Source organism: Oculina patagonica, chromosome 6 (genome assembly GCF_052425735.1).
Source record: "Oculina patagonica isolate OP01 chromosome 6, crgOcupat, whole genome shotgun sequence".
NCBI lineage: Eukaryota > Metazoa > Cnidaria > Anthozoa > Scleractinia > Oculinidae > Oculina > Oculina patagonica.
In genome coordinates this window covers 10937525-10959219 of record NC_135763.1, presented here as the reverse complement: position 1 = coordinate 10959219, position 21695 = coordinate 10937525, and the positions used below count along the sequence as shown (strand labels likewise).

Genomic DNA, 21695 nt, shown 5'->3' with positions numbered 1-21695 from the left:
ATACTTGCGCTATATAAATATTATATTATTATTATTATTTATTATTATTAATATTCTGGCCAAAAATTCAACCTTTCAAACCGTAATTGTTTTATGAAAGCTCAGTTTTAGCCTGGGACGTACGACGGAGGCCGGGGGAGGCGAATCTTTATTGAGATTTCTTTGCACTTTTGAAAACGCGTTTTACTTTGTTATGCTTTCAGTAGTGAGTGTTTACCCATTTTGCATGGAAATTTTGATGTGTGAACTTGGTATCAATAATTTTTGACATTGCTATGGCAGCCGCAACTACCAAAGTCTCACCTTTAGGTTTGGAGGGTTATAGCCGTCCCGGCCCCATTCTTCATACTATGTCTTTTTTTTTGGAATTTACACAAAATTAAGGTCCTAAAGCCAAAGACGGGGTCTAGGACTCCAAGCCCCTCCCTCTCTCCCCCCCCCCCCCAAAAAAAAACAAGAAAAAAAAAGAAAAGAAAAAAAACACTGCACCGGGCTCTATGGCAGACGTTTTTTTTTTTGAGAGCTCCACGCCCCGCAAGAGAATAATCATAGGACTTCAATCAGCAGAACGATGGGGCTTCAGAGACCACGGCGAAAATGTTTTGGGGGCTCAGGCTTACTGGAAGTTATTCGTAATACTCATTCTTTTCATGTTTTTTTTTTTCTTTTTGTTTCTTGTTGCCTTAACAGTTCACAACGGCAAGCCATACTTCACTTTTTTATGCCTTTCTTCCATTGCAAAAAAATTCGATCTTAAATTTCGAGGGCAATAATTATGTCAGAATTCATGTCGTTAAGTTGCTGCCTTAACGAAATGCCAGTTTTATTAATTGAAGCGCAATTCAATTACCGTGACTTATTTCCATTTAATTAAGGGAATTACCTTTCACTAAGAAAAAGAGTTAGCGCAGTTCCACGTAGAGTAAAGAGGTCTGTCCTTCGATTTACTGTAAGGTAAGACATAAACAAAAGTTTTTGCTAGTTTGCATGTACTTCGCCCAAATTGTTTCAAGCTCAACTACTACATGTAAGTGATCTACAGTTGTAACTGGCGGGGGGATTTTTAGCCTTGATTTAAAATCTTCACTTCATGTTACTATTAGCATCCACTGAATTTGTGGATGGATTTGCGAACGTTTTACTATTTACTAATTTATTTTCATTTTCATTTCCAATACTTGTTTTATTTGAGTATTTTATGGCGGACGAACCGTAATAAGAACCGCGAATTTTGCGTTCCGTTCCACGTTTTGGATATTTATAATGCACAATTTCTTTCAGAATTTCAACTTTAATAGTAGATTTCGCCGCCCAAATAATGCCGCTTTACTTAGCGTATCAATGAAATTTGAAGCGGTCTTCTTTTATTTGTTTGTTTTTCTATGTTACGCGGAGATCTAGAACAGTGCAAAGGCCTTGTTAAACGGAGACGCGAGTATGGCGCTAGTTGAACTTGCGCGCAGGTTTGCGTTAGGTGGCCAAACGGACTTGCTTGTTTAATCGCAAGGGCATGCAAGATGAAAAGAAAAGCCATTTCACGGCGGTAAAAATGTAAACCTCTTTTTTTCTTACTATTCCGTTTGAAAGGTGTTTCGAACGGCAAGCGCCAAGTACCGAAATCCTACTGAGCAAGGACTTTTACCTTCAAAATCCTTGATTCTTGGATTATTTTGATAAAGAAACAATCATCGAAGAAAATAATTAGTATAAATAACATTTTTATTCTATCTGGCCGATCAGTTGATCGACGATTTCTTAGTATCACGCGGTGATAAGCAAATATACTCTTTCATGAGAAATCCATGTTATTCATACTTATTAGAAGAGATTATTACACACAAGAAAAGAAGAGAATTAAATTCGGTAAAATTATAAAGTATTGATTTGATTTCCAGAATTCCTTCCTTAACTTCCTTTTTCATTTAAAATTACAACACCTATCGAGTATATTTATGTTTTACTCTGTTATTTTATTGATTGCCAGAAACCGAGCGCAGATTTCTCGCACCGTTTCGATTCTAGAAAACTACTCATAAAATAGCTTTATGATTGTTCAAGTTTCTATTTTTTTTTATTTACCGAAATGAGTTGCCAATGACAAAATGCTTCCTTTGTAGATAGCGTTACTAGGTAATACTTAACTCGAAACAATACCATAAAAGCCACACATTGTATGGAAGTGTTTCATTATCTTGTAAATTTTGTTTTCATTTTACCCTAAAAAAATGTCAGGGTCCAAAAAAAATGTTTATGCAATGTTCGTTGTTTGCTCAGTTATATGCCGAATTCAAGATATGGATTAAACTAAATGCGTGATAAATCTAAAATACATGTACAACGCATTACACTTTGCTTTTATGAAATACATCAATTGAGTTTAATTAATTTCAAATGCTAACCGATTTAATACGCTTAACAAAGGTACATAGCAGGCTTAAAAACGTTAATTTAGGCAATATTTATTAAGCATTTTCTCAGTCAACCCTGAATTACTTCAAAAACAACTTTATCCCCTCTCTCGCCTAAAAGATTTTTATTGATTGGTTTTTATTATGATTGGCTCTCAGCAGTGCGATTTATTCACGAATCGCACTATTTTTTGCTCCAAATCGCATCTTTTTTTCAGCCAATGAGAAAGAAACAGCAAAACAAAACAACCAATCAGATTTCAAGGCTTGCTTAAAGTAACTAATCAAATTGCAGGAAAATTGTATGAGTAAGAAAGCCATTGTCTATTGTTTAGTGAATTTTTAAATATTGTTTTCAAAATCTTGCTTTAAAAAATGGATGAATTGAATTACTTTCACTTTCTGAATGACAATAATGAGCTTCTTCAGGCCTAAGACCTATATCTGAGGAAGTTTCCAACTTTCAGCGTCATCGTGATAAATATTTTGGCGATTTTTCTTCACCTTTTGCACAAGATCCGTGTGATCCCGAGTTCAAAAACGAAAACGAAAATCACACAACAGCAAATACAGAGCCAACACAAGAAATAGAGGTTTCCATGCAGCTGATGCAGGTTTCCTTTAGTTTCAAGCGATGCAATACAAGAGCTTAAGTCTGTCGTTGTAAATAAAAATACGCCAAAATATGACAAAACGATGACTGAATGTCTTTTAGGATGCATATGGTGCCATATGGCAAGGCTTTTGTTTATTAATCCAATCAACATTCGTTTATTAAATCCAGGCTCATTTGAATATTGGATTATCCATTTCACGAATGGATTATTTCAAATCGAATGGATGAATCGGATGATTTCAAATCGAACTCGCGCTACGCGCTCGTTAGCTGTTTCATCACAGTTGTGAATATTGTATAAATTCATTTTAGTTTTTTTCTTTTTGACAAAATTAAGAAGATGATTCAATGGTTTTCATGTGAAATATGCAGGTTTTGTTCCTATTTGTCAAGTTAGCGGACAGAAAGCAAAATGGCACAATATGGACTGATCGTCAAACGGGTCATATAAAAATGATATTCATTGGTCCGATGTGGTATAAAGTGTAAATTGTTTGTTTTGTTCGATTACCGAAGCCAAAAGATAGCATGTACAAATTTGCGATATTGGCTTCCAAAAAGGAACCAATTTCATATTTCCATTTATATCATCTATATCAATTAGTTGCTGGTCTTGTTTTAAATTTAAGGGGACTGGTCTTGTAAAACCAGGACTTAAAGAGCGTGTACAAATAATTCATCATCTCCGGCAAAAAATGAGAAATTGAGCAAATAAAAAATGGGAAATGTATTTTACAAAAATGTTTTACATGATTAAGGAAAGTAAAGGTGGAAGCCGAGTTTGTGTCTAACATTGAAGTCGTGTATGGGCGTTAATTGCTACTATTAAGAGGAGATTTGTAGAAGAATCCGACAACGTCCGGTAATGCTATGAAAAATTGTTCGCTTATCCTTTGCATGAAGGTAGTCCTTATTAAAACTAAAAACGTTATGTTGTTTTTTTCTTCAAATATTTTTATTTTTCTGAGAAAAACGAAATTTTTTGATTTGACATCTAGACTCGTCTAGACTCGATTGAGAGGGTACAAATTGGGTTGAAAATTGACCATTTTCAATCGATTCGTATGTCAAAACCATCACGCGCAGAAAAAAATAAATACAACCGGTCTATTACATAACTCTTCCTTGTCCAAATAAGCATAGTTTCAAGAGTTTTGGTTTAATCTAATTATTTTACGGTAAACAAAACCAGACTATTCTCACGCGAAATGAAAGTCGGTCGGTCAAAAGAATCGTCATTTTGACTATGTGCCTTATCTCAGAATTCCTTGAGATAAATATATTTCAACTGTAGAAGGATGATACTTTCAAAATATTTAAAGTTTTGTCTGGGTAAATGATTAAGCACTTGTCAAAAAATTATTCAAAATCGTACAAAAACGACACAAAATCACGCAAGCTTTCGAATGCGTGACCAAAAGTATTACCACCGTATTTGTTCTTTAAATCAATTTAGTCGCAACACTAGCAATACCAAGGCATAAATCATAATAAATATGTTCACCTTTGCTTGATTATGATATCCTGTCGCATGCAATACGTTTTTTTCCTGTCATTTCTTCAATGGCTTCCCGTTCAGTTCGCATGCCGCTTGTCGAATCCGTCTGCGACTGGTGAATTTGAAGCAACCACCGATACGAGTTTAACCAAATATGTATCGTCATGATTAACAAGCCCTTTTTGTGTTACTTGATTAAGCCATATTTCAGGTTATAGCCGGCAAAGCGTTTTCGATAAGCCACTTTGCAGTGCCTGTTGGCACCGTTATTATTCGAAGTGAAGTATAAATTTGCATACTTTCGAGACAAGCGTGACAGTTTTTTTATACTTAGGGGGTGGGGTGAGGAAGGGTCTTAAATTTTTAGATGAATCAATGGTTTGAAAACGTTTGGGGATGAATTGTCACAAACTCGTATTTGCTACGTGATTTACTTTACTTATAAGTTCTGCTTACGCTCAAAATCAAAGAGAGAAAAACCGTAAAAGTATTGACTAAAAGCCGCTGTCAGGAAAGAGTGTTGTAATCTATTAAAGTTAGACTTTCTAAAAGTCGTTTGCTTCTCGTTTCCGGTTTGGTGGTAGTCTATAATCTACTAATTGCTGGTTGCTCCTTCTATAAAAACCATATAATTCAGTTATGTACTTCATTACTCTCCAAAACAACAAAGTAAAATAATTGACCTTGTGTGTGCGAGAATTCACGTTGTTTACTTTTAGGAGACGAAGATAATGTAATTTACTAAACTCGATTATAGATGTTTGAATGATTTCTTTTTTCTCACGAAACATTTGTGGAGCAACCGGCACAACACAGTCCCCGTAAAGTGCTTTTTCCTTCAGTTGTCTGGTGAACTGTTGGAAACTCCACATGTTCTCGCTGCACTTGGTGTCTCATGGAAGTTTCTTGTTCTTTTAAAACGATAGTTGGCAGTCCTTGCTCGTATGATCGACGCGATAAAAGTAAATTAATAACCGAGGTCCCTTTGCTCATGTAACAAGGATATAGAAAATCATAAGTCCCTCTGGTCTTTTGCTGGTGTTAATGGCGAACAGGAACTTATTCTCCTTAGAGCATGCTCTAAGGAGAATAAGTTCCTGTTCGCCATTAACACCAGGTATCTTTAACAAGCAACAGGATGTTAGCGCTTTTACTATCTAGCGATCTGTCCCTTTCATCGATCCGAGCTTGGAATTGGATGGCGAAAAAGTTCCAGTACATGCAAAGTTCCTCACGAGATTGCTTATCACAGTAAAGGGAAGACTTCTAAAGGAGATAGAGATGTAGGAAGAGAAATATCAAATGTCATATTCCAGAAAACTGGTATCCTTGTTCCCGTGGGTTCAGGTTTGACGTTGTGAAATTCTTTTACATCCCCATGTAAAATACGGTATTAGTTTGTGACAATTCATCCCCAAACGTTTTCAAACATTTGATTCATCCAAAGATTTAAGACCCTTCCTCACCCCACCCCCTAAGTATAAAAAACTGTCACGCTTGTCTCGAAAGTATGCAAATTTATACTTCACTTCGAATAATAACGGTGCCAACAGGCACTGCAAAGTGGCTTATCGAAAACGCTTTGCCGGCTATAACCTGAAATATGGCTTAATCAAGTAACACAAAAAGGGCTTGTTAATCATGACGATACATATTTGGTTAAACACGTATCGGTGGTTGCTTCAAATTCACCAGTCGCAGACGGATTCGACAAGCGGCATGCGAACTGAACGGGAAGCCATTGAAGAAATGACAGGAAAAAACGTATTGCATGGGACAGGATATCATAATCAAGCAAAGGTGAACATATTTATTATGATTTATGCCTTGGTATTGCTAGTGTTGCGACTAAATTGATTTAAAGAACAAATACGGTGGTAATACTTTTGGTCACGCATTCGAAAGCTTGCGTGATTTTGTGTCGTTTTTGTACGATTTTGAATAATTTTTTGACAAGTGCTTAATCATTTACCCAGACAAAACTTTAAATATTTTGAAAGTATCATCCTTCTACAGTTGAAATATATTTATCTCAAGGAATTCTGAGATAAGGCACATAGTGAAAATGACGATTCTTTTGACCGACCGACTTTCATTTCGCGTGAGAATAGTCTGGTTTTGTTTACCGTAAAATAATTAGATTAAACCAAAACTCTTGCAACTATGCTTATTTCGACAAGGAAAAGTCATGCAATAGACCGGTTGTATTTATTTTTTTCTGCGCGTGATGGTTTTGACATACGAATCGATTGAAAATGGTCAATTTTCAACCCAATTTGTACCCTCTCAATCGAGTCTAGACGAGTCTAGATGTCAAATCGAAAATTTCGTTTTTCTCAGAAAAATAAAACTATTTGAAGAAAAAAACAACATAACGTTTTTAGTTTTAATAAGGACTACCTTCATGCAGAAGATGAGCGAAATGCCTGTATTTTAAGAATTGCCGCAAAAAACAATTTTTGTTCGATTCTTCTACAAACTTGCTCTTAAAGTCACATTGCCTAATCTTTATATGTAATGCGCTGTTCTTGGTCAAATTAGGTGTTAGGAGTGAATGTCAATAAAAATCGAAGAAATTGTAGAAACGGTCAAAGAATTGAATTTTACTAAAACTTTATCAGTTTGACTACCCACGTATGTAACTAAAAGACATGAAGTTAATTTTGTTTTTGAAGTATTCAAAACAACGACGAAAATTCACGAAAATCGCTCATCGTCCCGGACGATTTTACTTCGCGAGGAAAAAGGCTGACTGGTAGTGCTTCAAATCTTCTTATATTTTAAACAAACAGATTTCAGTCATTAATTTTTAGGTAAACAGTTTCATATGCGTTGGATCTAGTAACAATTTTGTATGAACATCCGTCAAAGCTCGATAAAATCACAATTCAACGCATATTTATCTTGAAAATTACCTGCACAATTAAAAAAAATCCATTTTGAATCTCCCTGATTTTTAGAATTTTTATTCTTAAATCAAATAGTTCATTGTGCTGGGAACATTGCATTAAAATGCCACAGAAAAAAAGGAGAGCGGACTCCATGAAGCGATAAATAAACAAAGGAAAACGAAGTCTAGATCGCATTTATAGCTAAACGCGTTATATACAAACTTTCGCTAATCCGAGATGTAAAAATATCTTAACTCACCTTTTTTCTTAATAATTAATCTTTTGCTTATGGCAGTTTACAAGGACAGTTTTCATTTTTGTATTTTTTTTTGTATCCTTATTTTCGTTATTTTTCTTTTTGAGCAAATTAATCAAATCATATTCAATACCGTAGTGGCTCGCCTAGAATAGCTTGGCTAACTGCGAGCTACTAAGAACTTGAAAAAAAAATCTTCTGTAAATAAAGTTACTGTTTACTGTTTACAGTGCTATGTAAACTTTAATAAAGTTAGCTTAGGCTTCAGTTAAATGAGAATTGACCATATATTTGTGTTTCAGTGTTCAGTGTGCAACTTGGTAGAAAAAAGAAAAAATGTAAAATGTAATTTATTTACCCACGTAACACCGAAGAGCTTAGAGCTCGTTGAGACGTGTACGTGCATCGAAGATCGAATCGGAATTTCAGTGTTGGTTTTTGTTGAGGGAAGAAAACCGGAGAACCCGGAGAAAACCCTCGGAGCAAGGACGAGAACCAACAACAAACTCAACTCACATATGACACCGGACCGGAATCGAACCCGGGCCACATTGGTGTGAGGCGAGCGCTCTCACCACTGCGCCATCCCTGCTCCCTAATAAGAAAAAAACTGATTCATGATATTCACAATCAAGCACATTTTACAAAGCAAATCAAAAACAATTCGTGTGTACTGTGACTTCTCAACAGAATTCGGAATAAATATATTTGGGAGAGTTACTGGTGGGCAGCATGGAAAGAAAAAGTTGTTAAGTAAAATAAAATAACATAAATCTTATGTTCCTTCTTATTTTTACAGTTACCCAATGGATAGCCTTTCTTTGGCAATGAAGTTTCGTCGGAATATTGGACTGCTTCTTATTTTCGCAGCATACGTATACTCAGGTAGGCTGTCGCAATAACACCGTAAGTGCCGTACGGTATTCATGAGCACCTGATTGGGTGCAAACCATTTGCTTCCTTTGTGCTAAAGTGGAATAAAATCTCCAAAACTAACATAGGGTGTTTAAAACAGTACAACATTTTGATGTTATATTCTGGTTAAAAAGTTTCACAAATATTAGATCGGAGTTTTATTTTTTTTAGCTACAGTTCATGCATGTTATGGCCTTACTTTTGGACCTTTCACACAAGCAGAGGAGTTAATACAAAAAATCAAGCATTGACTTGTGGTTGGCGAACAATTTTTCAGGACCTGAGCTCGGTTGTTTACAGGGTTGAGAACGTTATCCCCAACAAATGGTCATAACGTAGTTAGTTTTGTTGGCTCTGATTTATCCACTCGGTGATTTGTGATTTAACCAGTAGACAGCGTTACCCATCCTTCAACAAGCAGGATTTGGAATACCCCAATAGCGGCTATTGAAACAACTATACTGTGCCGTCTGACATTTTTTCCTCTTTTTTTCTCGCAGCTGAGTTTGATTGCCATAATGTCATAATGGACATAGCCATGGTTGTGCCAACCAAAGCCAACGTTGGAGAAGACAACTATGCAACCATGATACGATCTGTCGAAGACCTCATCAAACAATTCAGTCTGTTAGACGGGAGCTCTCATATCGCGATTGTACAATTTGCCAATGAAGCAAAGGTTCGCTATGATATCAGTGACTTAAGCAATCCTACCAAGCTAAGAAATGTCATCAGGGCAATGCACAACAACAACGAGGATCTAGGTAAAGACATGCATACTTACAATGCACTAAAAGTGGTTTCCAGAAAGGTTTTCAAGGATGGCAGAGACGAACGCGCTGGGACAGTTAATGTCATTATTCTTTTCACGCACAAACCAGCCGATGATTACCAAGCCGATGTAATCGAAGAGTTGGAGGTAAGTAAACCACAGTGGATATTTCTTTATTACAAAACAGAAAATTAAATAAAATCCGCATTGCAGTAATCGGCGGCCATCCTCTCCCACGGTGATAGGACATCTATTGTTGTGTAAAAGCTAAAGTAACAAAATAATCGACTATCTCGTATAGGCCATAGCAATAAATCTACTTGGTGAGTTCTAGATCAAGATCCCTTAGAACTCCTGTTAAAAGTAAATGATAAATTACTGAGAAACATCTTTCTTTTACAGCAGGCTGAAAAGATACCTTCTTCATTTCCACCGTAAATGCATTTTGTATTTCACTTAGGGTAAAGGAATCTACCGTGTGGTTGTTAATATGGGAAACAAAATTACAGAAAAAGAACGTAAAGTAATTGCAGGAGGAACCGAAGGAGTATTCCAAGCTGGAAGCTTTGACGGACTAGAGGCCAAGACAAATGATATTCACAACCGTACTTGCAGTAAGTGTTTCTTTGGGATGTTCTCATTGCCTGCTCAAAACGTTTTGTTATCTTTCACTGTACATGCAGTTTAATGTTGTAAGGGGCCAGTCCGATTAAACCAATCAATAATTAACAAAAAAATAATTGCAAGCAAGCAAGTAACGAATCAACATAAATAACTAACCAACCAATCAATTAACATATCCAACTAACTAACCAACCAGCTAACCAACAGACCAACCAACAGGCAAACCAACCAACCAAACAACCAACCAAACAACAACCAATCAACCAACCAACCAACCAACCAACCAACCATCCAACTAACCAACACACCAGCCAACCACCCAACCAGTCAACCAGCCAACCAGTCAACCAACCAACCAACCAACCAACCATCCAACTAACCAACCAACCAACTTTCCAACTAACCGACAAACCAGCTCACCAGCCAACCAGTCAACCAACCAACCAACCAGCCATTCAACAGACCAACCAACCATCCAACCAACCATCCAACTAACCAACCAACCAATCAACCATCCAACTGACCGACAAACCAGCTAACCAGCCAACCAGTAAACCAACCAACTATCCAACTAACCGACAAACCAGCTCACCAGCCAACCAGTCAACCAACCAAGCAACCAACCAACCATCCAACTAACCGACAAACCAGCTTACCAACCAACCAGCCAATCAACAGACCAACCAACCAACCAACCAGCCAACCAACCATCCAACTAACCAACAAACCAGCCAACCAACAGACCAACCAACCAGCCAACCAACCAACCAACCAACCAACCAACCAACCAACCAACCAACCATCCAACTAACCAACACACCAGCCAACCAGCCAACCAGTCGACCAACCAATCGACCAACCAACCATCCAACTAACCGACAAATCAGCTAACCAACCAGCCAGCCAATCAACAGACCAACCAACCAACCAACCAGCCAACCAACCATCCAACTAACCAACAAACCAGCCAACCAACAGACCAACCAACCAGCCAACCAACCAACCAACCATCCAACTAACCAACAAACCAGCCAACCAACAGACCAACCAACCAGCCAACCAACCAACCAACCAACCAACCATCCAACTAACCAACACACCAGCCAACCAGCCAACCAGCCAACCAGTCGACCAACCAATCGACCAACCAACCATCCAACTAACCGACAAATCAGCTAACCAACCAGCCAGCCAATCAACAGACCAACCAACCAACCAACCAGCCAACCAACCATCCAACTAACCAACAAACCAGCCAACCAACAGACCAACCAACCAGCCAACCAACCAACCAACCATCCAACTAACCAACAAACCAGCCAACCAACAGACCAACCAACCAGCCAACCAACCAACCAACCAACCAACCATCCAACTAACCAACACACCAGCCAACCAGCCAACCAGTCGACCAACCAATCGACCAACCAACCATCCAACTAACCAACACACCAGCCAACCAGCCAACCAGTTGACCAACCAATCGACCAACCAACCATCAAACTAACCGACAAACCAGCTAACTAGCCAACCAGTCAAACAACCAACTAGCCAACCAACCAACCAACCAACCAACCAACTTACCAACCAACCATCCAACTAACCGACAAACCAGCTAACCAGCCAACCAGTCAAACAACCAAACATCCAACCAAACATCCAACCAACCATCCAATTAACCAACCATCCAACTAACCGACAAACCAGCTAACTAGCCAACCAGTCAACCAACCAACTAGCCAACCAACCAACCAACCAACCAACTTACCAACCAACCATCCAACTAACCGACAAACCAGCTAACTAGCCAACCAGTCAACCAACCAATCAGCCAACCAACAGACCAACCAAACCAGCCAACCAGCAAACCAGTCAACCAACCAACCAGCCAACCAACAGACCGACCAACCATCCAACTAACCAACAAACCAGCCAACCAGCCAACCAGTCAACCAACAGATCAGCCAACCAACAGACCAACCAGACCAACCAATCAACCTACTAACTGGCCTACTAGCCACCTACCGCCCTCGCGACCGACCAATCAAACAACAAACCAGTTAGACTACTTCTTCGACTGCGCCCCAATAACCATTCATTCCTGGAAATTAAACTAATGTCATCTATATATCTTGTTTTGTTGTTGCAGAAATGCTGAATTGTGAAGATCCTCCCCTGGATATTTGCCTTGTTATTGACCAGACCGAAAGTGTTAAAGTGAAAAACTATAAACTGATGATAGAATCTGTCGACGATTTTACACACTTTTTCGTAATCGGCGAGAACAAAACACGTTTTGCAATCATCACCTTTGCTAACGAACCATCAGTTCGAATAAACTTTAGCAATGTCGACCATCAAAACCAACAAAAATTGTCGGAATTGTTCAAGGACATGATGAATGACAAGCTGAGTAGACCAACGAGAACTGACAGAGCCCTGGCGATGGCCGGAAATGAAGTATTTAACGAAGCAAACGGAGACCGCCCACATGCACCAGATGCCTTGATAGTTTTAACTGACGGTAAAACACATGATGATTCAGAACCATTCGAAACGGTTTTAAAACCAATTGAGGTAAGTTTCCGACTGAAATTTCTTAGCGCATTTATACTACAGGCCAAGAAAGTTCTGAAATGTGATTGGCTAAGACCAACAGTATTTCAGCCAGATTTGAAATACTTACATGTAAAAATTACAGTTTCCATGGCAACCTAAATGATCAAAACAAAATGGCGGAAAGATTTCTGCAAGAACTAAAGCAAATTGTAAAAAGTCAAACAACAAAGAATGTACTAAGACCTAAGTCACTGCTTAAAGCGAAAAGCAAAGGATACAGACCTGATGTTTTGCGCTCAAGCCAAACAGCAGCAGCAAACAACCCAATTGACGAAGTTTAGCGCAAAATGCTCTTTAGCTCATAGCGAAGAAGGCGAAGGGTCAGAATGAAAACGACTATTTCTTCTAAACACAACTCAGAGGTACAGGCAATAAGTCATCCACTGGAAAATTTTCTGCTTTTGTGGTAAATGCTACATATTAATAATGACCAAAGAAATTATGGTAACACTAGCTCAACAATTTTCACGGCTTTCAAGATACTTAAAAGCTCAGAAAGGTATTCGATTACTTTGCTAAGAGGAAAAACCATAAAAAAACATACTTGTTCAGCGAGACCTCTCCGTGGAGGCCAAATAAGGGAGTGCACCCCTCCCCCCGAGCTTGACTTCCCATATAACATCCGGGGGGAGTAGCAATACTCAGGGACGCATCCTGCTGCAGAACTGAAGGTGATCATGATTTCCTGAAGAGTGGGTCACTTTGGCTCGAATTAAAGGGGCTATGTCACGCAATTTTAGGCAATTTCGGCACTGACCAACTGGTCATAGAATTAACTGAAATATCACAATAACGGCTTAACCTGTAGAAAATAAAAAAAACACAAAAGGCCAAAACCTTGCATGGATGGGCAAAATTCGAGAATATTTTAGACGTTTTTTTAGTTTACACGGATGCAAACCGTTTTAAAAAACGGTTTGCATCCGTGTAAACTAAAAAAACGTCGGCCCGATTTTTTCAAGATTATATCAATTTGTATGAAAGTGTCATTTACAATGCTCGAAAATCATCCTTGTTTGTGTTGTGGCCGTGAATTTACCAATAAATGATTTGTGCTCTGCCAATTTGAAGTTTACAGCTCTTAATCAACGAAATAAAAAAATTACCTGAAATACCGTAACCTACCCACTTTAAATCATTCTTTTTACTTTTATAGGAGAAAAATGTTCACAGGATTGCTGTCGGTATTGGACCTAAAATGATACCCTACAGATGGCAACTCGTAAAAATTGCTGGAGATGATCACGGTGTCATTACCGTAACAGACTTCAAAGAACTGTCCAAGCAACTAAGACGACTTCGCGAGGTTACTTGCAGTGAGTGCCAATTTCTAATTCTTACTTGTCTTCCGAACTCGACCCTTTTCAAATGCATTCTGAACTCACGCTTAACTTTTCATTAAAACGAAGAAGTCTATTCTTATATAGCTTTTTAAGTTAACCAATGCCACAGGTATTAAAATTTATAATAAAAAATACAAAGCTATCTTATTTATATGTGGTTGTGTTTTAAAGCAAAGAATCTTGAGGGGTCGTGAAAAAACAAATTAGAACAAACGTAACATTGTCGAGTCTCAATTGGTAGAAGGGTTACCGGTTGGCTATTTAGGAAGCGTGGAGGAGTTGAAATCAGGACTGCCAAACACTAATCTATCCAGTGGCAGGGAGGATGGTTCAAGTCCAATTTATAAATAGTATAAATTTAAGTTTTTTAAAGTGGCGTGAAAGGGAGATGACAAAAGTTTTATGGCCATCTACTCAAATAAACAGATTTGTTACACAATATGCTACCAAGGCAAACATACCCTTGCCTATTTTTTTTATTCTTTTTTTTATCTTTTGACAATGGATCCCTTGCTTTGTTACAGTTCTACAGTTCCTGGGCTTGTAGTTTATTTTTTTTTGTGCATTTCAAAGTTCGTAAAGCTTCGTATATTTTCTCATAGGCATTGATGGTGGCTATTCCAAGTGGAGCAGCTGGTCGGAATGTTCTGCTTCGTGTGATGGAGGAGTGCGTTGGCGCAATAGAACATGTACTAAACCTGAACCCAGGCATAGAGGAAGAGACTGTACACATCTTGGACCTAGCGAGGAGTCCGAAGCATGCAATACTATAGAATGTGGTAAGTAAAGGGGGGGGGGGGGGAGGTAAAGTCTGTGTCCGAGCCTTAGTGTCCTATACAGCCAGAGCTTATCCCGGTTTCTGTATTGCTTCTTTCCCCTGGATGGGATGCTAGTCCATCGCAGGGTTACCCCCAGCAGTAAATTCGCCGGTACCCATTTATACACTTGGGTGAAGAGAGGCACGGTGGGCTTATATATGTGGTAAAAAGCATAAAGTGTTTGGAAATAGACTGATACGAGACTGATTGGCGTACAAAGACTCTTAAGTGCGATTTTGCAAGAGATCGGCTTCCAAATGGGTTGAGTTTGTTGTTGGTTCTCGCCTTGCTTCAAGGGTTTTTATCCGGGTTCTTCAGTATTCTATTCCTTCCTGAAAAGCCAACATTTCCTAATTCCAATTCGAGACTAATTCGATTTGGATAGGGAACCCGCATGAAAACCAGCTATAGCAAATGTGGCTTCTTCATTTAATATAATTTAAATTTTAATATAATCTAAATAATTTGTTGGCTAAAATTTATGTCATGAAACATTGACGTGCTACGCTTTCAAAGGTATTTAACTGAGGTTTGATCAACAGGGCCTGACGGGAACTTTACTAACTGGTCAATTTGGTCAGAGTGCAGCAGCGATTGCGATGGAGCACAAATTCGATATCGACTCTGCACCCATCCTCCTCCTAAAGGCCTGGGGAAGAACTGCACTGGTAACGCAACTGAAACTCGGTCCTGTGGTAAAGAATGTCCAGGTAATGCATTTTTTTGTACTCTAATCAGGGAAACCACAGGTACTCCAAGCCTAAAGTATGAACGTCCGCACCGTGTGTTGTGCAACAGTCAAAATATTTTACCCATGGAGTTTCTAGACCAATTTTTAAGTCTTAAAAGACTATTAATTAGCTCTTAGATCCGCTCATTTGTGCTCTATATAAAGGCAAACCTACTTCTTTCGCCCGTGGCGCAACAAACATAACGAAATCTTATGTGCTAGTTTCGACATTATGTTGCTTTTTTCTCTTAAATGATTCGAACATTTGCCTTCAATATGCCAATACCTGCGCAATACAAATAAATAAATAAATTAATTACATTAATTCATATAATTTTTAACTCGTGAATGTATGTGCGTAGGCACAAATATACTTTTGGGAACCATAATATGGTTCCCCTTGGTCTGCTAAAATAGTAATTGAAATACAATAAATAAATTATCGAAAAAACATAAAGTATCAAGAAGCCAATAGAAGATTAGAAAGCCACACCTGAAGGAATTAAATTTTCTAACGTTTACAAGTAATAACTGTAGTAATACACGTTTTTTTGTCTCTCTTTCTTTTTTGTACACAGATTTTGAGCCTTGCGAAGCTGGTATCGACCTCGCTTTGTTAATAGACCGCTCCGAAAGCATCCGAAGGAAACACTTCCGGGGGCTACTCCGTAAATTTCTCCCCACATTCCTGAACGAACTCAAGATCAGTTGGAATACGACACGTGTAGGCATTGTGACGTTCGATAAGCGAGCAGGGGTCGTGAACAACTTCACAAGCAAGCTTTCCTTTAACAAGCAGGATCTGATCAGGAAAATCAAACAAATTCCTCTGCGGGTAATATATAAGACGCGCATTGATCGAGGGTTGGAAATGGTTTCCGAGAAACTCTTCACCAAAGACGGCGGAGACAGAGCAAACCACGCCAATGTTCTGGTTGTGTTTACAGACGGCAAACCGTTCCCGCCCCATAAGGTGAAGCCGTTTGAGCAGACGCTACCACCTCTCAGAGTAAGTGAACTTATTTTAAAACTACAAAAGAGCTACGACGTTTTTTGTTTACTATAGTAAACGTAAAGAGGCTATGTAACGCAATTTTAGGCAATTTCGGCATGGTCATAGAATTAAATGAAATATCACAATAACGGCTTAAAACTGTAGAAGAACTCAAAAGAACCACAGAAAGGCCAAAAGGGGCATGGCTGGGCAAAATCCTAGAAGATTAAAACGGATTGCGTTTGGGTAAACTTGAAAAACGTCAGCTTGGCTTTTTTCAAGTTAAAGTAAAGTAAAGTAAAACTTTATTTACACAGGATAGCCCATTCAGCTCTAAGGCTGGTCTCCATAGTTTATCTCAATTTGTATGAGTGTCATTTTCAATGCTCGAAAATCATCCTTGTTTGTTATGTGGCCATGATTTTGCTAACAAAAGACTTTTGCTCTGCCAATTTGAACTTTACAGCTTTAAATTAACGAAAATAAGCAGTCAGGGTTCGAGACCTGGCTGGTCCATTTTGTTATGCCCTTAGGTAAAGTATTATACTCCAACAGTAACTGAGCTTATTAATCTTCTTCTTCTTCTTCTTCTTCTTCTTCTTCTTCTTCTTCTTCTTCTTCTTCTTCTTCTTCTTTATCTTAGCTCTCCTTTGGGAGAGTAGGGCCATAAAATCTACAGTCCCGTTAAAATATTTCCTTTTATCCATGTAAAACTCTGAACACTCGTCGCTTTTCATGCTGATTCTGGCAAAATGTACGTATTCAAGAGCCAGTCAATATCTACTTCTTATTTACGGTCTGCGATACTTTCTGTTTTCCTGCAGATTGATAAACAGGTGGACATAGAATTTGTGGGATATGGACCGCCTGAAAAAATAAACTACACGAATCTTCAGGATATGGCTGCCCCTAACAAAGCTATACAGTTGAAGACAGATAAGCACTACCGGAAACGGCCAGTAAATCTTCGTGAGGCAGTTTGCGGTAAGAATTGTGTGTTGATAAACTTTCATTTAACAAAATAAGACAGGATCCACCAAGAAGTGGAGTGATATTTATTTAAGTTGGATGAAAAATGAAATTTAAAGTTCACAAGCTATCGGCAAACGATGTTTTGTGTTGTTAGAGAAGATTTCTTTTGAAAAGATATTTAAAGCAGTAACACAAAAGCTTGCAATAAGGTGTAAATAACTTTGATACACAATTTTGTCAAATAACTACTCGAAGTCCTAGCAGATTCCATCTTAAACAGTTTCAGTTTCATCTGATACCTCCGTTCGATCTTACACTGACAGGTTTCCTACTGGCATCAAAGTTTGTATGGCGTAAGTCAGTCCAGATAATCGAGCGTAAATTCATTCTGCCAAGCAAGCAAATATAACAGAAAATAACAGAAAAACAAATATCTAAAAACAATAACAGTGTTTGTAAGGGAATCTGATGTTAAATGACTTATAATTTCCGTATCCTTCATCCTCGGAGAACCAGGGGCAGTTAGTAGGGGTGAGGGAAACGAAATTTGCCATAGAAAAGTTGGAGCGATTGAGCTGTTTGTGTTTTGAACGCGAAAACACAAAAGTTTGTTTAATTTTTTTTCTAAAGTCTTGAATTATTGTAGCTTTTTTGACTCACTGAATAGCCAAGAAATCGTAAACTTTTTGTAAGTCTACAACTTCTTTTGGAAAATTAGCAAAACAAAGAAATGACTTGAACTGAAAGCGTTGCAGTCCCCGAAAGGCCGTGAACAAAGAACTGTTTAAAGTATGCATAATAAATGTATTGGGCTGAGCGGACATCCTGTAATCCGACATTTTATTTCATGATCACCGCGGCAATGGCCGTCAATCTTACTACTTTTTCGACCATGGAAGGCACTAGCCGAAATTTTCCATCTCTAGCAAATCTTGGCGAACCGGCAAGATATCGAACGAACTGGTTTTGGCAATGTACTTCATACTGGACCACACAAAAAGGATTATAAACCAATAGGCCACCGATTGGGCAGAATAGTACAAAAGGGAATACATAGAACTTTTCTGCCCAATCAGGTGACAGTAATTAGAGAACTGTTTGGAACTGGCCTGGTAAGACTTTTTCCCCAGGGGCACCTTTAAATCGCTCCAACTTTTCAATGCGAAATTTTTCCCCGAAGTTTCGCGTTTCCCTCACCCCCACTAACCGCCCGTGGGTCTCCGAGGATGCACTTGGACTCTAAAAGGTATGTAATATATCAAACACGAGACAGCGTTTTTCATCACATTTCCAAACACCGAGAAGAGAGTTGAAAGTACGACGCGCAGCGGAGTATTTTTGACGAACTTCGAGGTGTTTTGAAATGTGATGAAACACTCTGTCGAGTGGTTGATATATCTTCTCAATCGAAACTAAAACTACAACGAAAACGGAAAAATAAAATCGTCAAAATCTATGCTAATTAAGATCAGATTTCCAATTCCGTCACGGTTCTGATTTCCTTTGTTTTAACTAGATGAATTATTAATGAGTTTGAGAAGTATTTTGCAGGCTTAAAGCCAACTCTCCGGCGGCTACTCTATCGAAAAGTGATTTAAAATTAACGTTCTAACTTTTAACCTGTACAAATACATTTTATGTAAGCGGAAAAACATACTTTACAAAGACGTTGATCCGAGGGGCACTTTTCTCTATTTACTTCAACGAAAGAAAGAATACCCTGTTTTACTTTTTTTACCAGAAATCGACGGTGGTTACACTCCGTGGAGTGAGTGGTCCAGCTGCAGTGATACTTGTGGAAACGGCGTTCAGATACGGAGCAGGAGTTGCACTGCTCCGCCACAGCGACCGGGTGGAAAGGACTGCAGTCGGTTTGGGGTGCCAGTCGAGATAAGGTCATGCAAAGTGACGTCATGTGCATCTGACTTTTACTTCAGCCATAAGGTAACTTTTGACAACACCAAAACATGGGCGTGCATACCAAACGCTCTACTTCTCAGTAGTTAATTTATTCCCTGAAATTATCAGAAATTTGATTCGCTTTAAAGGAAGAGAAGATCCTCGCAGTTGTGTTCATAACTGCGAAGATATTCTATTCCTTTGTTCTTTATCCGCAGTTCAAATATATGATTTTATATATTCATTATTTGATTCGCTCTGTTGGAAACGGAAGGGAAGAAAATACTAAGGCGTCCACGATGACGATGTTTTAAAACGTAATAAATCAAACAAGATAGTTTCGTGGTATTTCGTGGTATACTACTATTTATAATGATAGTTTCGTGGTATTTCGAAGCACCGAGATACTACGCTTAACCATTGAGTATGCAACGAGGGAAGTTTCGCGTCCACGTTTTACCGTTAAAACGCTGCTGTTGTCAGGGGCGACAGAGCTAGTTTCCATTGAAAACATCGCGTGCTATTGACGTCAGCAGTCTTTCGCACTTTTCAGTGTTTCATTTTTTAGCGCGAACGGAACTGCTGACGTCAATAGCATAAGATGTTTCCAATGGAAACTAGCTCGGTCGCCCCTGACAACAGCAGCGTTTTAACGGTAAAACTTGGGCGCGAAACTTCCTTGGTTGCATACTCAACTGATAAGCGTAGTTAGAAATGAAAACAGAAGGTGCATCGGGGAGGTTTTGACGAAAGTAATGTTATTTGATTAAAGCTTATTTCCAGTCAGCACTGCGCAGTCTCATTTTTTTCCTTTTTTTTTCCTTTTTGTTTTGAATTCGTTGGTACGTTGCACTTCGGTAAAAGTGCATATGTCTGCCATTATCGGTCGTTTTGTTAAGGAATGCTCGATGGGCTGAAAAATTGGTTTGGAATAACGTCGAGGTCAGTTTTTCTACAAGTGATTATTCTTTTGCAAGGATATCTGGCGTTAATAACGAAAAAAAAGTTAGTTTGTCCCAAATTTTAAATTTTTTTTTTGGCTAGTTATTCGTTCGTGTGAGGTCACATAAACATTGCAGGCGGAGATTGTGCAGTACAGATTTAAAATCATCTCATGTTAAGATAAGTTTGAGAAGTGCATGTGACAAAGAGTCAAAAATCTAAACAAACTCCTTTACAAGATGTTACGTTACGAGACCTCGAATATCTGAACACATTTGAAATCTAAGATAACCATGAGAAACAATTTTTTTCTGTTACATAAGTTTTTACATTTAAATTTTATTTTAATTCGAGTTTTTGTACATAAAAAAATGTCAAAAATCGAGCACGTTCTGATCCATCAGTTACATCAAGCCATTATTAAAAATCCTGGCTACTTGATTTATTTATTAATTTTGCTTGCTTGCTTTTATTTTTATTAATTAATTAATTAATTTATTTATTTGTTTATCCTGCAGGTTAACCTGGTGGTGTAAGAACAACACTACATTGCTGAACGCAGCCTGAAGATTGAACGGGTTTTGTGTTAGGGTGGGGTTGGGGGGGGGGGGGACGGGGAACAACAAAATAGTATTTTGGGTTCATATCACAAATACCAACGTATCGTTTAGAAATATAAATCAACAGATTTATTGCTAATTTTTTTTTGGTTTGGTCATGGGGTACATTTATGATTGTGTTTTCGATAAGATCATATTTGGGTTATTTTTGGGCACGAAATGAGATAAATAATAAAATTAAGATGTTGGTGGTACATAATTGAGTGAATTGTTTCCTGTTACCTAAAAATTTGACGCGCATTGCTAAGCGTTACATGGACACATTCTATTCTTTATACTCTGATAAAGAATATAGAACAGCTGTTTTCATGAGAACGATGCCCACGAGAATCCTAAGCTATTTCATGCTTCGTGTTTATCTACTCTCGATCAACCGCCCTGTAAGGCGACTAGATTAAGGCCAGTGAAAATCACAACTGTAAATATTTTTATCTCTTATCTTTTTAATTTCTGTATGGCGGAAGAGCCCCCAAGGGGGAGCTATGCAATAAAGTATGTAAGTATGTAAGGTATATTTAGGCCTTTCCTCAACTACAAGTTGCTCGGCTTTTCATATTTCGAGCAACTTTTTCCCCTTTAATGAGCAACTTTTTTCCTTTGGAGCGACTTGTTGCATTTTGAACAATTTCTAGACCGAAGATCTCCGAATTAAGATTGTCCGAGTGTTTTTCGAAGATTAACGAAGTTTGCTGAAGATTTTCGTGGAACATCCGAAAACATTTCCCCTTTTCGACTCTGGTCTCATTAAAACATAACAGAATTAGCCAGCAAACACGAC

General features: G+C 38.3%; 2 protein-coding genes across 2 annotated transcripts in view; both read left to right on the top strand.

The window, feature by feature from the left end:
• LOC144658675 (uncharacterized) overlaps positions 1 to 21695 on the top strand; it is a 131867-nt gene that overhangs the window by 70232 nt on the left and 39940 nt on the right. The gene's annotated exons all lie outside the window — the stretch shown is intronic.
• Positions 12132 to 20876, top strand: LOC144657845 (semaphorin-5B-like). Its single transcript, XM_078518206.1, has 8 exons — positions 12132 to 12557; positions 13756 to 13915; positions 14545 to 14721; positions 15303 to 15470; positions 16069 to 16499; positions 17309 to 17468; positions 19198 to 19400; positions 20816 to 20876. The coding sequence occupies exons 1-8, from the start codon at positions 12132 to 12134 to the stop codon at positions 20831 to 20833; spliced, it is 1743 nt and encodes a 580-aa protein (XP_078374332.1). The 3' UTR covers positions 20834 to 20876.

Coding starts and splice junctions, on each gene's coding strand:
- LOC144657845 (XM_078518206.1), top strand. CDS start 12,132: ATGCTGAATTGTGAAGATCCTCCCCTGGATATTTGCCTTGTTATTGAC. Junction 14,722..15,302: donor ATGCAATACTATAGAATGTG/GTAAGTAAAGGG, acceptor TTTGATCAACAG/GGCCTGACGGGAACTTTACT. Junction 16,500..17,308: donor AGACGCTACCACCTCTCAGA/GTAAGTGAACTT, acceptor GTTTTCCTGCAG/ATTGATAAACAGGTGGACAT.